The following is a 17,821-nucleotide window of genomic DNA, read 5'->3' on the forward strand; positions in this document are numbered from 1 at the left end:
GACTCTAACAATTCATGAACCTAACCAGAACCTTCAATTCACTGGCCCTCACTCCTTTTACCAAACACCCCCACCTCCCACCCTATAACCTTATTTCCCTTCTTAACTGGATTATATTTTATAATCTATCATAAAATCATTCTTTCACATGTGCCCTCAGGCTCTTTGTCACTCTCATCTTTCATTGTTTTTATGAGCAAAGGCCCCAATCCTGTATAAACCCAACTTTCCAACTAGATCATGCCTATACCCGACCAACTGGACAAGTGAACGTGGCAGGAGAAAACCGCAATGACTAATTTTACTTTATTTTTTTATTTCTCTCCTCTTCCCCCCCCCCCGCCCCCAATTGTCTGCTTTCTGTGTCCATTTGCTGTTGTGTTCTTCTGTGACTGCTTCTATCCTTACCAGCAGCACCAGGAATCTGTGTTTCTTTTCGTTGAGTCATCTTGTTGTGTCAGCTCTCCATGTGTGCGGCACCATTCTTGGGCAAGCTGCACTTTCTTTCACGCTGGGCGGCTCTCCTTATGGGGCACACTCCTTGCGTGTGGGGCTACCCTACGTGGGGGACACCCTGCATGGCAAGGAACTCCTTGTGCGCATCAGCACTGCGTATGGGCCAGCTCCACACGGGTCAAAGAGGCCCGGGGTTTGAATCACGGACCTCCCATGTGGTAGGCAGACGCCCTATCCATTGGGCCAAGTCCGCTTCCCTAGTTTCACTTTAAAACTTCCTACCCAGTTGACTTGCCCACCCTCTGAAGAGAGTGTCACACCTCTTCTCCTCTCCTCAAACCTCCAATATCGCCTTACCCCTTTCCACTCTCAGGTGATGCCTTTGTGCCTTATTTTACTGACACAATAGAATCAAGGATAAGAAAACATCCACATCATCTCATCGCTCCATCAGCCAACCTATTTGCATCTCTACCTGACACTCAATCTTCCCTTTGATGGGATGGATGCTCTGCTCAGGTACCAATCTAAAGCAAACCTCTCTCTTGTGCCTTGGGCCCCATCCCTTCTCCCACACTCAAGGACATCACTCCTAGAATTGTCCTCTTTCTTTTACATCTTCCATTGTTCCCTCTCTACTAGATTATTCCCATAAGCAAACAAACATGCTGTAATTTCTCCTTTCTTGAAAACAACAGTAATAACAAAACTGTCCTTCCTCTCACATTTTCCTCTTCTGCTTCCCTTTAAACCCCTCAAATGAAATGTCTGTATTTGTTGTATCTACTTTCTTTCCTTCTGTTTTCCTTTGAAGTAACTTGAATCAGACTTTTATCCTTTTATCCTTTTATCCTCACTATTCAACCAAAGATGTTCTTATCAGGGTCACCAATGACCTAGTTGTTGACCAGCAGCATTCGATACAGTTGATCTGCCCTTCCAACCTTAAAATACTTTCTTATTTTGCTTCCTGGACACCACTCTTGCTTTGTTCTCCTCCTGCCTGCCTTTCTGATGCTTTTCGGTTTCCTTTGCTGATTTTTCCTCATCTCCTGGGCCTTTACCCACTGGAAAGTCCCAGGGTTCTATTCTTGGACCTCTTCTCTTCTCAATTTACACTCTTCTAGGTGGTTCCCTCCAGTCTCATGGCTTTAAATACCAGATCCCACATTTATATTTCTACCCTGGACTTCTCCTCAGAACTCCAGGCTCATAGGGTTAACTGTTTTCTCAGCATTTCCAATGCATCTCAAACATAACATGCCCACAACCAAACTCTTGATATATAGACCTTCTTCTCCTCCAGTCTGTTCCACCATGATAGCAATTTCATTCCTCTCTATTTCCCTACCCCACAGCAATGTACCAGCAAATGTAATCAGTTCTTCGCTCAAAATGTCTCTAGAATTGAACCACTTCTCACACCTCCAAGCCAACAGTCCACACCACACCATTTTTTACTTGCACACTGCAACAGCCACCTAATGTGTCTCCCTGATTCTACTGTGCTTCCTTTCAGTCTATTCTCCACACAGCAATCAGAGCGAGCCTTTAAAACTGCAAGTCAGATCATGTCATTGCTCTTCTCAAAATCTTCTGATGAATTCCAAGTCCTGGCTACTTCTCTGTATCAGAGAAGCATCATCTCCTACCTCTTCTTCCATAGTCCACTCCTGTCTCCTTGGTCTTCTTGCTCTTCTTTAAGCATGTCAAGAAGTTTCCTCCTCTGGGCTTTGGACATATTGTTCTATTGCCCTGGAACATTCTTCCCCTAGACAGCCTCATGGCTTACACTTCATTTCAATCAGATCTTTCTCAAATGTCACTTTATCAGCCCCGCCACCCTCAACTTCCTCTCTAAAATAGCATCGCTACCTCTCTCCATCCCTCTGTCCTCTATCAGGCGTAGGTTTTCTTCTTTGACCTCTTTGCCACCCAGCCTACTATATATCTATTCCTCTGTTTACTGTCTGTGTCTCCCCACCAGACTTTAGTTTGAACTTCGTTTTGTCCACTGCAATAAATCCAGCACCTGGTAAATAGAAGATGATCAATCAGTGCCTGTTAAGTGAAGGAAGGGAAAGAGGAAGACAAGAAGGAAAATGGGAGGATATAGCTTTTCCAGCCTCCATAGTGGTCTCAGGCAAGGGAGAAAGCAGTTGGTTTAGTCAGCTAACAACACCTGCCACACGGTCCATTATCCCTCTCTCTATAGGGCTATTGCCAAGTCCTCCTAACAAATCACCTAGCCTCTAACCTGACCTACCTATCATCCATCTATTATCCACGTTGCATTAGAGTAGTCTTTCTAAAAAACAAACTGGACATAACTGCCTTTCTGAAGAATTGGCAGGGGCCTCCCATTGCCTGGAGAATAAAGATCAAATTCTTTAGCCTTAAGAGTCAAAACCCACCACAGTCTAAATCTATTTTATAGTTTAATCTTTTAATATATTTCAACCACTCTGAACCCTAAACTCCCAGGACACAAACCATTATGTGAACATGCCTGTCCCTCTTCTTTCTTGGGTCTCTCAGAGTGGACACACTTACCTCATCCCCTATTGTCATCCCACTCACCCTGCGGTCTCAGCTAAAACATAACTTCTTCCATGAAGCTTTCTCTGGCCAGAACTATAATAAGTCTCTCCTCTTCTCTTTCCCACAGCACTCTGCTCAGACTCCACCGCGGGCACCCGCCCATCGCACTTGATATTACAGTTATTTATCTGTCTCCTTCACCATAAGATCTCCAGTGTCAGGAATCAATCTTATTCATTTTTGTAGCTCTCCCAATGCCTTTCAAAGTTCATAGTAAAAACTCAATAAAAGACTTTTAAACAAAATCATAAAAGTCAATTGAGAAACTGCCAGGTAAAATACAACTATACTGAATCAAAGGCACTGCTTTTAGGTTAACTTAAAAAATATAAGTGTAACTTCAGGGCCAGATGTATTATAATAAATTTAAGAGCTAAATCTCTGCTGTTGCGGTTGACTGGCGATACAATGGGCGGCTCATGGAGAGCAGGTATTGTGAGTTTCATCCTCTTCCCAAGTCTCCTTTTTAAGTATTCAAAATGAGCATGGAGAGGAATATTTAAAGAGAAAACAGAATTAATGCAGGGGCTTCGGCTGCTCTCACCATCAATTAGTAGTACTCTTGCTGACAGAGAGAGGCAGAAGTTCGCTGTGCCTACCTCTTTCTGGTTTCCGTGGACTTGGCTGTCTTGATGGTGCTTCCGTCTTGAGCAGTGTCTCTTTCCTGAGAGGCAGGAGCATCCCTCATAGGAAGTGGGAGGACCACAGTTTCTTGAGTTACAGGGATGACCTCCTCGTCTGCTCCTTGCTGGCCCAGGTGTTGCTTGGCATAATCAAAGCCTTGCACTGGCTGCAAAGAGGAAACAGATTTGCCATCATATTTCCAGTGAAGTGGGACTCTAATGATGGCTTTAAGAGAAGACAGATTGGAAAGTGCATGTCTAACGGGACCATGCTTAGATTTATGATTTAGAAGTTAACTCAAATCCTTGTCGTTATTTCTGCCTCCGCAAAATCAGAATCCGCATTCATTCCATTTAGCTGCAGCATCTCTATGGGTAAGACTTGCTCAGGAAAATTAACAAGATGCAAGTATGTATGTGAGAACAAACTTATTTCAAGGATTTTAGAACATTAATTTTAATTCAATGCATATTGCTATTTAGAAACAATTCTAAATTGATATGATAAAACAGGCCCTGCAGAATCTCCTGCCTAAAAATATTTTTCCATCCCGTAATTCAACTCTCAAACTGCTTGATGTATAATAACAGGTGTATGGCTCTGCCAAGTCACTTGAACTCTAAGCCTCAATGTTCTCATCTGAGAAATGAACATAATCATATCTGTTACCTTTACCTCCCTTGAGTACTAAAGGGGATCACAGATCTGAAACTGAGAGAAATGTGCTACAAAATGAGGCAGTATAATCATTCATTAATAATAAATGGAATTTATGGAATCACTCTTTAATTTGATCCAGACCTCTCCCTTAAGCAGGCTAGCTCTCCTCTAATTTACTACTGGGAAATTAGCAAGGCTTTTATTCTGCAGTGTCTGAAATCCCAAGTGAACAGGGCAGCTGTGAGCAAAACCCAATAGACATCTATTAGTGGGGTAATAAAAAACCAAGAGGCGTGTTTAAACAATTCCTGGGAGTGTTTCAAATCTTTATGCCCCAAAGCAGCACAATACAGAGTTGAGGCAGGGCACTGTGATGTTGCTCTGAAAACAGACTGCTTGGGTCTAAATCTGGGCTCAACCATTTATTAGCTGTGTGACCTTGGGTAGTTACTGAAATTCTCTGAGCATCAGTTTCTTCACAAGTAAAATGGAGATAATCATGTAAACATGATAGACTGTGTGTGTGCATGTGAGAATGATATTTAACCACCCTCATTCTCAGCATCAGGGGAATGCTGTGAGGATTACAAAAAGAAATTTTTTTTTATTGGTCATACCCATGGCTATGATTATGACAATGAAAGGATACAAAGCAAAACCAGCAAAAGGAAAAGGTATATGAGGTGAGTCTGCAAGAAGCCATGGGCAAGTTTTCAAGAGGACTCACACTGCCCATATTACAAAGCAACAGTAATCAAAACAGTGTGGCACAAGCACCAAGACAGACAAAAGTAGGACAGAACTGAAAGTCAAGAAAAATGGCCAACTGATTTTTGACAAGAGTGTTAAATACATGCATTGGGGAAAGAATAGTCTCTTCATTAAATAGTGTTGAAAAACCTGGATACAGATTTTCACATACAGAAGAATGAAGTTAGACCCCTGCCTTACATCGTTTTTAAAAATCAACTAAAAATCAATCAAGATGGTCAACATCATTAGGCATTTGAAAATGCAAAATAAAACCGCAATGAGTACCAATTTGTACCCACACAGATGGCCTTTATTTTAAAATAAAGAAAATAAGTGTTGGAGAGGATGACTAGCATCTGGAATGTGGACAGCAGTGTGACGATTCCTTAAAGAAACAGCTGGCAAAGAGCCTGGCACTAAGGGCTTCCTTACGTGAGGACTGGAAATGGTCAGCAGAAGGGCCTGGGAGGCCTGTTCCCCCAGGAGCAGGCGTGTCTGCAGGTCCTCCTTCACAATCAATCAGCAAGGGCCCCAGTAGCTAGTGAACTGATTCTTTAAAACCCTCACAACACAGCAGTATCAGACCCCTCCTCCAAGTTTTTGTTGCTTTTTTTAAAAAGATAGTTATGGGGAAAAATACCAAATCAGGTTACGTCACTGCCTTATTGAAAATGTTCGATGGCACCCAAACTCTTCGGCAAGGCATGTGAGGTCTTTCATAATTGGTTGCACCTACCTTCTCAGCCTCATCTCCTGCTGGCCCCTTTTCTGTTGCATCCCCATACCCCCCATTTTCTGATTCGGTTTAGTTCCAACATCACTTATTGAGCACTGGCTTGTGCCAGAGATTGTGCTTGATGCTGGAGATATAAAGATGAACAATAAATGGTCCCCTCTGCACAAGTGGCTCACCTTTTCAGCCTCACTTGAACATATTACATAACTGTAATTTAATCCTCACTGTTGGAGATAGCTATAATTATGATTCTACATTTTACAGAAGTTTGGAGAGGTTAATCAGTTTACAGAGATTCGCCAAGCTGGTCTGCAGTAGAGCCAGGGTTTAAACCCATTACTAGATCACCCAGCTAACTAATGCTTCATAATTCTTCTCACGGGCGCTCCTTTCCATCTGCAGCTGCCATCTTGGTTGTGAGCGCCTCCTACTATTCTTGGCCTGACTCCTGTGCTGAGAATTCTGACCTGTCTATCTGTGAGGCTAAAGGCCTTTCCAGAGGCAGCTAAGACTTTCCGAGACCCCAGTGAGGAATGCATGCTGCTCTGGCCCTACCTCTTCTTCACTCCCCTTTCTCTGGCTTTGGTCCCTTACCTTTGACTAGATACTTCAGTTCACTGGACAAACGATGATGGGTGCACAGAGAAAAAGGCATTCAGGAATCTTAAATGTTGGCCATTGTGGAGAAGTTCATAATAACAAGCCCTGCCTATGTTTGGTACTTAAAGCCTGCAAAACACTGACATCTCATTGCATCCTCGCCGCAACCTTTGAGGTAAGCAAGGCAACCACCACAGTCTCCATTTTACAGAAAGTGAACAAAGCACAGGGAAGGTTCAGGGACTTGCACAAGTCCACATAGCTAAGGGCTGAAAGGTTCACGACTCCGGGGACAGTGGTCTTTCAACCTTCAACTTGAAAATTACCTGAGATTAAATGAACACCCCACTGGATGCACGCTAGTGATTCCCAGACCCGGCGGTACAACATCATGAAGTAACTAGGGCTACTTTAATGGGATTTTATAACATTATCAAATCAAAGTCATCTCAAGTAGACATGTTACCCAGATCTTTAAAGAAAAAAAGGAACAATGAACGTGTAATAATAAAAGCTAACTTGGATATAATATTTATTGTATGTCAAGCACAGTTCAAAGCAATTTACATATATTAACTTCCTTAAATCTCACAACAACTTATACCTGGGCACTGTTGCCATGCCCATTTTACAGATGCAAAAGTTGAGGCACAAAGAAGTTAAGTAACTTACCTGAGGTCATACAGGTAGTATGTGAGAGAGAGGGAACAGGTGGCTGTCCTTTGGGAGCAACTGACCTGTTCCAAGCAGATGTTCATGCCAACCATCAGGCCCTAAGAGCTCTGTCCTGGGTGCCTGTGGCCCTGACAACTTTCCTCTAAGGTAGCCTGTTCCAGGTGACAGTGTTCTCTTCAATTAAGTGAAGGGGAAAACTGGAAAAAGGCTGCGGTTCCGATGACAAAAAGTAAAGAGACATGAAATAAGAAGGAAGGAGGCATGGCACCTGGCTCTCCTGCTTTGGTCCTTTTCTCAACATTCTACCTGCAGAAGCCCAGCTGACAACAGTGGTAACAGGGTGATGTCTACAGCACCTGCCTCGGAAGGAGGGTGGGGTCATCCACGCCCTGGCCTCAGTTCCCAGGAAAGCCACACTCACCTGCGCTTAGCATGCTAAGTTTATAACTGAGCCTCAGCAAGATCCTCAGGGCTGTCCTCTGTCATTGTCGCCTGCATTCTAAAGACGCAGCGAGGCCCGTGGGACCATCCACCCAGCCCGTGCATTGGTGGCAGAGGCTAACTTTCTCATTCAGCCTCGTCCCCTTGGCATTAATTGAATTCTGCTCACACAACACAAGGTTGTGGGCAGTGGTGCAGGCGCTCCCTCCTTTCTCAGACACTGCAGTGTCCCTGGGTTGCAATGGCAGAAAGACTGCAGTAAGAAAGAGGCAGTTCCACCCTACTGGTTTCCTGTGATGAAAGGGCTTTGGAAATCAAAGTGCGTAGCCCAGCCTCACGGAGGGGGACGACCACCAACACGGCCACACACCAGGGAGCCCAATCTTCTGGTGGAACATCAATTTGCTTGATTTTCCACATCCCAGCCAGATAGCTCCTGAAGTACAATGCACTGGGTCGGAACATAAAAGGGGCTATAAAAACCTCAAACATTAATCTGTTCCAGTTTTGGGCAGGTTTAAAGTCAGGAGGTATGCTGAAATCATGTGTTGCCCAACTCACTGTGGCAAATTAATAAAATTTCGGTTTTATCTATAAGACAAAGATGCCATTTACCATCTCAGCATTGCATGGTTTGCATTCCTGGGCTTGGCTACAATTAGATTCTGGTAACCGCTGTTACATCTGAAAGGCTAGAGTTGTAGCTAAGTGAAGATGAAAATGAAATACTGCTCCTTGGAACAGTTTCCTTTTTCCCTGATTGGGTAACTCCCAAAGTACACTTTTTACCAAAATTGTGCCATATCTGGGAAGGTGTCTTTGTGTCAACAGAAACCAAACAACATTGCTTGGGGTTTGGCTGTTTAGTAGACAACGTGTCTAATCAAGCTGCAGCTCTGTAATAGGTATATCAGTTGAATAAACAATAAAATTCCTTTCACTTATTTTGCTAAAGTGAGGTGTGACCATGCAGAAAGAACTGAGCATGCAGTGTGTCACTCCCAGCAAGGACAATCTCTAGGGCTGGCAAGCATTCCAATGGCTATAAAGTACAAGGTGTGAGTCACTGCTTCATTCCTGTACAGGTAGACAAAGCTGGAAGTTCAGAGCTGAGGTCACACAGGTAGTATGTGAGATCCTACCTGCCAAATCTCAGGGCCCAGAAAGGTATGAGTTATAGAAAAAGCCCAAAGACTCAGATACGAGCCTGAGTCGCCCCTCCTTGGGTGACTTTGGACAAGTCTCTCAGTCTCTCTTTCCCTTGGTCTTCATGGCAGTAAAATGAGAATAATAAAACCTGCCCTGACTGTGACCTACCTCACCGTACTGCTGTGATTAGCAAATGAGGTGATGGACCTAGAAGAGTCCAGCAAACTGTAAGGCATCATTTAAACATCGAGTATCACAGGTTATTAGAGTCCCCCTCAGGGAACATCATGCAGGGAGCTCCGTGACTGGAAAATTAGCCTTCAGAATTTCCTCAGTCCATTCTTCCCCCAGTTACCAGGGATGGACGGTGCAGGGAGGTGGAAGTGTGGAGGGAGGGAGGATGGGGCTCTAGGCTGGGCTTCCATCAAGCCACAGAACTGGAGTCTGACGGGTGCCCAGCCAAGCCTCTGCAGCTTGTCTGTCATGGTGGTCCTTGGAGGCAAGTCATTCCAGCCAATGGATGAAAGAAGGTTTTGAGGGTCTAATGTCTCCCAAGAGGCCTGCATTGGGACCCAAAAGACCTGAATCAGTTCTGGTGCTTACTAACTGTGTGACTTCTCCTCATCTGTAAGAGGAGGGATTCTGATTAGATGATGTCTAATTCCCCATTTAGGTCTATCTAGCGCCTAGTTTTCTGTGCCTTGGCTCCCTCATCTGTAAAACAATGCTGCTTCCTCAAAGGGTTGCTGCAAGGATTAAGCGAGTTACTGCACCAAAACACTTAGAAGCATGTAGGGCAGATAGGGAGCAGTAGGTAATGTTAGCTATTGTGTTCTGATTATAAAAATAAAGGTTCTCCTTCAAGATGAGGACTTGTGAGGATGTTTCTGAAGGTACCTCAAGACCCGGGGGAGTGGGGGGAGGCAGGAAGAGCCCACACAGGCCTGGGCTCCTGCTCCTCTTCCTGCCACCGCTTCTGCTTACCTTTGCTCTCTGAGGCAGGTTCATCATGGTGTCTGGCTTGAAGTCGTTCTTATTCTTCCTGCAGAGCACGGCAGTGATGATGATGATGATCACGGTGACCACGGCGATAGGTGCCAGCACCGCAGCAATGATCCACAGGTTGTTGGGCGGGTTCTTCACAACAGCTGTGGGAAAGAGCAAGCAGGAAGCACGTGGCAAGGAGCACTGAGAAGAGGGAGGAGGAAAGCAACGTGGAGATAAAGCCCCTTCGGCCTCAAGTCATGAGGTGGGAGGCTCTGCCTCTGCAGCCATGTGATCTGGGGCAAGTTATTCAAGCTCTGTGAGTCTCAGTTTCCTCATCTGTAAAATGGGGCTAACGCTCTATAAAGATTCAGAGATAAGGGACATGTGGTGCTTTTGCACACCATGTGTGGCCCCCAGTAGGCATTCAATAAATGCTAGTCAGGGTCATTATTAAGAGAAGAGGAGGTGGAAGAGGTAACATTACAGATTTTCTTCACAGTGATGTCCATGAACCAAAGGAGAAGAGAAGAGAAAAGAAACCTAAGGATCAGAAGTAGGTACTGGAGTCAGGAGGGAAAGATGGCCCTACATAGAGTGGTGAAGTTACCCTGCGTGAGCAATGGATAAAATGCAACTGAGTGGGTGGCTCTCCTCCTGAAGAGCTGGTGGGTGCATGGAAATGCCTCAGTCCAATCAAAAGGACCAGGCTTTTAAAAATCAGAACCAGAGCAAAGAAAAGAGTAACCAAAATGTTGGTTGGTAGGAAGAACATGTTATTGGAACAGTAGGTGTTTCTGGGAGGGAAAGGGATTGATGAACCTGGACAGGGTAACAGGGTAATGGTCATGCTCGATAACATGATAACACGATTTGGGCTACACATGTGTAAAGATTCATCAAACATCATCAAACAGTAATGGTCAAGCTCGAAAACATGACAGGGATTCGGGCTACACATGTGTAAACATTCATCAAACATCATCAAATGGTCTATTTAAGATCTGTGCATTTCACTGGATATATGTTTTATCTATAAACATCATAAACAAATATTAAACTCTAGTTAATGATATGCATGCTGACATGTTTAGGGCAGAAGTCTACTGATGTCTGCAACTTACTTTGAAATGCATTAAAAAATAAGATGGCTGTACACAAGTGTTCACAGCGGCATTATTCATAATAGTCAAAAGGTGGAAGCAACCCAAGTGTTCATCAACAGAGGAATGGATGAACGAAATGTGGTATATAGACACAATGGATTTTTATTCTTCCATAAATAGTAATGAAGCTCTGATACATGCTGCAACATGGATGCACTTTGAAGACATGTTGCATGAAAGAAGGAGACACAAAAGGACACATATTGTATGATTTCACTGATGTGAAATACATAGAATAGACAAATACAAAGAGATAAAAAGTAAAGTGCAGGTTACCAGGGACTGAGGAGGTGGTGCTGGGGAGTTGTTGCTTGATGGGTACAGAGTTTCTGTTTGGGGTGATGGAAAAGTTTTGGTAATGGATGGTGGTATTGGTGGCACTATACTGTGAGTATAATTAACATCACTGAATTGTACATATGAGAGTGGTTAAAACAGGAAATATTGTGTGGTACATACAATTTTAAGAAAATTAAGAAAAGATGGATTGATGGATGATGAACAGATATGTGTTAAGGAAAATATAGTAAAATGTTAATTGAAGAATCTAGGTGATGGGTACATGGGTTATGAAAAATATGAAAAGAAAAAGAAAAAAACCGCTCAATGTGAGACAGATGAATCCTGCTCAGGATTACTAGTTAAGAAGCCTGGAAAATACTTCAGTATTGAGCTTGGTGATGCTGTCCGTTTATACTGCCCAAGTGCTTCTCTTCTCTCTCACTCCCTACATGATCTCATGGACTCATGGGCTTGAAATACCATCTATACCCTGATGACACTCTGTTATATGTATCTCCAGCCAGGATCTCTACATTGAATTCCAGACTCCTATATTCAACTGCTTACTCAAATCTCCAACTGGATACTTACAGGCATGTCAAATTTCATATGCCCAGAATCCAACTCTTAAAATTCACCCCCTCATCTGTTCTTGCATATTTTCTACTCCAATAAATGGCAACTCCTTCTTTCCAGTTGCTCAGGCCAATAACTTTGGCATCAATGCTGACCTTTTTCTTATACTCTCACCCAACATCTTAGTCATCCATAATTGTGTCACCTCCACTTCAGAATATATCCAGAATCTATTCACTTCCCAGCACCACTAATACCACTGTGGTCCAAGCTACCAACATCTCTCATCTGAATTACAGTAGTGGCTTCCAACTTTGCCCCTTTTCCCTGTAGTCTATTCTCAACAAAGCCAGAGGGATCCCTACAAAAACAGAGTTCTGATCACAACACTCCTCTGTTCAAAACATGCTGGAAGCTCCAACCCCACTCAGAGCAAGAGCCAATTTCTACAATCCCCTAAATGATTTCTACAGTCCCCTAAATGATCTGTCTCCAACCATCCCTATTACATTTCTGACCTTTTATCTTACTACTCTTCCCTTTACTCTGTTCCAGCTCTATTGGCCTCCTTACTGTTCTTTAAACATGTTGGACATGCCCCTGTCTCAGGACCTTTGCACTGCCTGATGCCTCCACCTGTGAGGCTTTTCCTCAGATATCCACGTCCCGCTTCCTTCAGGTCCCTATACAAGTGTCACCATATCTGTGAGGCCTGCCCTGTGCTCTACATATAAAATAACATCACTGAATTGTACACACGAGAGCAAATGGGAAATCTTGTATGCTATAAAGTTACCACAATAAAATTTTTTTTAAAAAGATAGCTTGATAGGCACTGTGCATCCCCTTCACCCTACTTAAATATTCTCTAAAGCAGAGCATTTCAAAAATTAATGTACGCACCAATCACTTGGGGATCTTGTTCAAATGCAGATTCTGATTCCCTGGGTTTGCAGTGGGGCCTGAGAGTCTGCCTTTCTAACAAGCCCTCAGGTAATGCCCAGGCAGCAGGTCCCCAGCCCACACTTCGAATGCAAGGCTCTAAACACCTACCACCATCAGACACAATATACATGTACTTACTCATTATCTGTCACCATTTGCCCCCTGCATTAGAATGGACACGCCAAGAGGGCAGAGAGTTTTGTTGTTGTTGTTGTTGTCTCTTGTTCACTGCTGTACCCCCAACACCTTGAACAGGGCCTTGCACATAGTAGGCACTCAATCAAAAGTTGAATGACTACATAAATGAACTATCCCTGCTGTAAGTTGACTCCCCACACAGGCTTTCTTATAGGATTGAATTCTTTTTAAAAATTAATTAATTAATTAATTTCTCTCTCGTCCCCTGCTCCTGTCTACTCTCTGTGTCCATTTGCTGTGTGTTCCTCTGTGTCCATTTGCATTCTTGTCAGGCGGCACCAGGAATCTGTGTCTCTTTTTGTTGCATCATCTTGCTGCATCAGCTCTCCGTGTGTGCGGTGCCACTCCTGGGCAGGCTGTGCTTTTTCGCACAGGGCGGCTCTCCTTGCAGAGTGCACTCCTTGTGTGTGGGGCTCCCCTACACGGGGGACACCCCTGCGTGGCATGGCACTTCTGGCGCGTGGCAGCACTGAGTGTGGGCCAGCTCACCACAAGGGCCAGGAGGTCCTGGGTACCAAACCCTGGACCTCCTATATGGTAGGTGGACTTTCTAACTGATAGACTTTTCTATCAGTTGAGCCACATCCACTTCCCAGGACTGACTATTGACCAGCTAAAGAAATCCCATCTCCTTCACAGTCTGTTTCATACTTTAAATTAATATACTGGCCATCTGGTTTGCATATCAGTCTATTGCAAGTGTGGTAAGAATGAGTTGGTCCTCCTAATACTTTTGCACTCTTTGGGGTATTTGACCCGCAAAGCTGAGGACCAGACTCTGGAATATAAAGACCTCACTGATAATTGTCATGTGGAGAGGACCTGCTGGAGGAGACAGCCAACCTTCCTCTCCGACTTCAACTGTCCCTGACTTCAACTGGTCCTGGGTTAGCTAAGATTTGTCTCTCATCTGGTAGTACTTGGATTTGGCAAACTCTTAGTTCAGAAGAACTTCTTTCCCACAGTTTTATCAATTTGTGATTAATCACACTATTAATTTCTGAAAACAGCTCATTAAATAATGTGCTTCTGTTGATATTAAACACTTAATTGCTGCTGTTTTTAGTAACTTGGTATTTATATTTGAATTTTAACATTTTTTAAAGCTTAGAGCTTCTATGGAAGGTATCAATATGCCTCTTTTTGTCTGTGTTATTCTATCTTGATAGAGAACATGATACCTTTAATATATTTATTTTTCATTAGCAAGAATGAAATATTTATATGCATTCAGGTTTTACTCAGCTTTATTGTTTGCTGAGTAAATATTGTTTATATTCTTGGTGTAGTATATAAACTCCCTTCACCTTTATTCAAATGGAGAGAGTACAGATTTATCTTATGCGCATTTATACATTCACTTAACCGTCAAAATGATAGCAAAGTTAGGATAACTGAAGTCACCCAAGCCCAATATATCCTCATTTCAAAGTCTCTGCTCTTAACTGCTCTGCTATGGCATCTTCTAACCCCACTCAGTACCTGGCAGAGGCATTTAGTAAAGGCTGGTCCCTTTGCCTTCACAAGGATAGAGCCAGGCAGCAGCTGGGGCTGGATATGGAATGAATAAGCGGAATGGATGTGGTGTAGCCTTTAAGGGGCCCAAGTCCCATGAAAGAGAGCGAGAGAAAACAACTCATTACTGCTAAATGTGATAAGTACAATGGAACCTCCTGCCCCTGGAACTAAGGGAGACAGATGGAGGCTAAGCCTCAGAAAATCAGGGAAGGCTATCGAGGACTGGGGAATATGAAGAATGAACACTCTTGGGTCAGTAAAGCTTTAGGTATGAAGGAGAGAAAAGTAGGAGGTATGGCTGGAAAAGTAGCCTGGAGCAGAGGTTTGTAGAGGGACCTGAACATTTGTTGAGTATCTGTTGTGAAGGTCTTGGACAACCCATTTTAAGTTTAATTTTATTCCATGAAACATGGAAAGCCGCCAGATATTTTTTAATGGAATAAGGGTAAGGGTAGAAACTAGTCCTATTACAATCATTCTAATTACAGTGTGTAAGGTCTATTATACAGGAAAGTATATCATTTGGGAAGCTACCACAATGGTCCAAGTGGGAGATGATGAAATGGAGAAAAGGAAATTAATTTATGAGTTATTGTAGAAGAGAATTGATAGGATCAGGTGGATTTGAGGGAGGCAAATAAAGTGGAAAGGAGAGAAGGGAAGCAGCTTTAGAGCCAGACAGAGAAGGATTTAAAGCTTGGGTTTCCGAGTTGCAATCAAGTCCCTCAGGTTGACCCTTGCCATCTAGAGTCTCATTTCCAAAAGGCGACATGTTTCCTCTAATCTGATATGATCTTTCTCTCCTACCCATAATCCCAAACCCTATCACTGCTCCCCCATCAACTTCCATCATCAAAGTCCCCCTTAGCCTCAATCTCCTCTCAAGACGGTTTTTTTTTGTTTTGTTTTGTTTTTAAGATTTATTTATTTCTTTAATTGCCCCCTCTCCCCCGGTTGTCTGTTCTCTGTGTCTATTTGCTGCGTCTTGTTTCTTTTGTCCGCTTCTGTTTCGTCAGCAGCATGGTAAGTGTAGGCCGCGCCATTCCTGGGCAGGCTGCATTTTCTTTCGCGCTGGGCGGCTCTCCTTACGCGCTGGGCGGCTCTCCTTACGGGGCGGGGCACACTCCTTGCGCATGGGGCTCCCCTATGCGGGGGACACCCCTGTGTGGCAGGGCACTCCCTGCGCGCATCAGCACTGCGCATGGGCCAGCTCCACACGGGTCAAGGAGGCCCGGGGTTTGAACCGCAGACCTCCCATGTGGTAGACGGACACCCTAACCACTGGGCCAAGTCCGTTTCCCTCAAGACAGTTTATTCACCTCTTGTTCTAAATAAACCTGGCTCTCTCTTTACTCCCCCTTCTCAGGTACCACATTGTCTGGAGGTAGAAGTGAGTAGGTCATGGAACTGATGGGCCAAAGTAGTGGATGGATGGTAACAGGAGAAATGATGGTGAGGAAGAGACAATAAGCCAGGTACAAAAATCTCTAGTAACTGATGAGAATCACCTGGGGATCTGGAGATACCTCCAAGGAGGAGCAGGAATTTTAAAGGATCTGGGATTTTGAAAGAACAGAAGAAATGGTCTGGACATAGCATCGAAGAGGAGGAGGAGGTCAGCCCTGCCTAATGCCTTTCTCTGATGTTTGTTCTTCCATTCTCGGCATATATTATCACACCGTCCTGCATGTCCACTGTTCAAATTCTCCCAAACCCAATATCCACCTCAGCTGCCAGCTGTACTTTTCTGTGTGTCAAGAAAGCAGAAAAAATCAGAAGAAAACTTCCTCAGGCTTCCAATATCAGCACCAATGCCCCTGTGTTCTGCTTTACATCCTGTTACAAAAGACTCAAAGACCTCACTCCTACAATTCTCCCCTCTCTCTTCTGTATTTGCTGATTTTTCCCTCTAACAGCATCCGTGTCAATATTCAAAGTCCAGTATCTCCCATGTGCCCATCCAGCAACTGCCCCATTAATCTCCCCTTTGCTGTCACTGGTTCCCACCCCCATGCTCTCCTCAGCCCACTCCATCAAGCTGTCACCACTACCTCTTCCTGGAAACCTCTCTTGCCAAGGTCACCAATAACCTCCAGCTCATCATATCCAGTTAATCTCTATCTTCCTGGCCTCTCAAGGATAGAAGTTGACACAGCAGCTCATGTTCTTTCAGGAGATTCACTTTCTCCACTTGCTTTCTGGAGCCCACCCTCTCCTGGGTTTCCTCCCATCTCCCCGGCTGTTCTTTCTCAGTGCCCTTTGCCAGCTCAAGTTTGAGCTCCTCCCACATGTGGTTTCTCCAGGGATCAGTTTTCACCCTCTTCTCTCTAGATATATTCATCTCCTGGTTAATCTTACCTAGTCTCTCAGCTCTAAATATCACCTATACACTGATGACTCTTGGGTTTATATCTCCTGAGCTCAATGTGTTCGTTAAATACACATCTCAAACTGAACATGTCTAAATCACACACTTGGTTCCATCTACCCCATTCCCACCCCAGCCCCATTAATCTTCTTTCTCCTATACCTTCCTCATCTTAACAAATCACACCACAACCAGTACTCAAGCAAAAACTTAGGAGTCACCCTTGATTCCTCTGACCCCCACACCCCAAAGTCTATTAGCTTGCTCTATCTCCAAAACATGTCCTGAATCCATCTATTACTCCACCTCTCACCTGTGCACCTGCAGTGGCTTTTCACACCTGTAATTTACAATTTGTTCTCCACTGGAGAGAGGGAGCAACCACTGAGAGCGGAACCCTGGGGAAGCCTCATAAAGAAGATGCAGGAAAAGAGATGAAGCAAGTGTTGACCTGAGATGGGGACAGAGCCCCAAAGGAGGGGGGTGGGGTAGAGGCACAAAGGAAAAGCATATTGGTCAAAACAGACCATTTCAAAAATGAAGATTGCAGAGGGTGCCCATCATTCTTAGGCAAGGGTGTGGCCATGAGGATGTGCTGGCCAAGCAGAAGTGAGAGTCATGACAACAGGATGCCTGGGCCATCACCCTGAAAGCAAGTCACTCCAGATGGAGGCTGGAGACAAGGAGAGAAGGAGCCCATGAGCAAGGTGTTGGGTTCTCAAGGAGCGTGGACACTACCCAGGAAATCAAAGGGGGATGACTTTCCTTCCATACCTTATACACAACGTGGGTTGCCCAATGGGAACATTTCTACCACACAATCTCTCACCTTTCCCCTTGCCCCCTGCTTTTACTCGCCCATTGTAGCCCTCATTTGGGTTGAGCCTCCTCACTGTCTCCTGCCGTCTTAATCCTTTCTGGACAGCGCTGACAGAGTAACTTCTCTAAAGTAGGAGTAGTTCCAAGGATATTCCTCCTCTGCTCAGAAACAGTCAGCAGCTCCCCACAGGCAATCATATTATGTACAACCATCTTTCCCTGGCATTCAAGACCTGAGTCTTTCCTATTACACTTTCCTAATCCCATCTA

The 17,821-nt window shown here is 44.2% G+C and overlaps 1 protein-coding gene across 1 annotated transcript in view; it reads right to left on the bottom strand.

Annotated features, from left to right (window-relative positions):
- Positions 1 to 17,821, bottom strand: part of KIAA1549L (KIAA1549 like) — a 318,974-nt gene that overhangs the window by 88,830 nt on the left and 212,323 nt on the right. The window contains exons 11-12 of the mRNA XM_071218358.1: positions 9,680 to 9,843; positions 3,657 to 3,847 (exon numbers count right to left, since the gene is read on the bottom strand). Coding sequence (XP_071074459.1) covers positions 3,657 to 3,847; positions 9,680 to 9,843 — 355 coding nt within the window. The remainder of the gene's footprint in view (positions 1 to 3,656; positions 3,848 to 9,679; positions 9,844 to 17,821) is intronic.

This window comes from Dasypus novemcinctus, chromosome 10 (genome assembly GCF_030445035.2).
Source record: "Dasypus novemcinctus isolate mDasNov1 chromosome 10, mDasNov1.1.hap2, whole genome shotgun sequence".
NCBI lineage: Eukaryota > Metazoa > Chordata > Mammalia > Cingulata > Dasypodidae > Dasypus > Dasypus novemcinctus.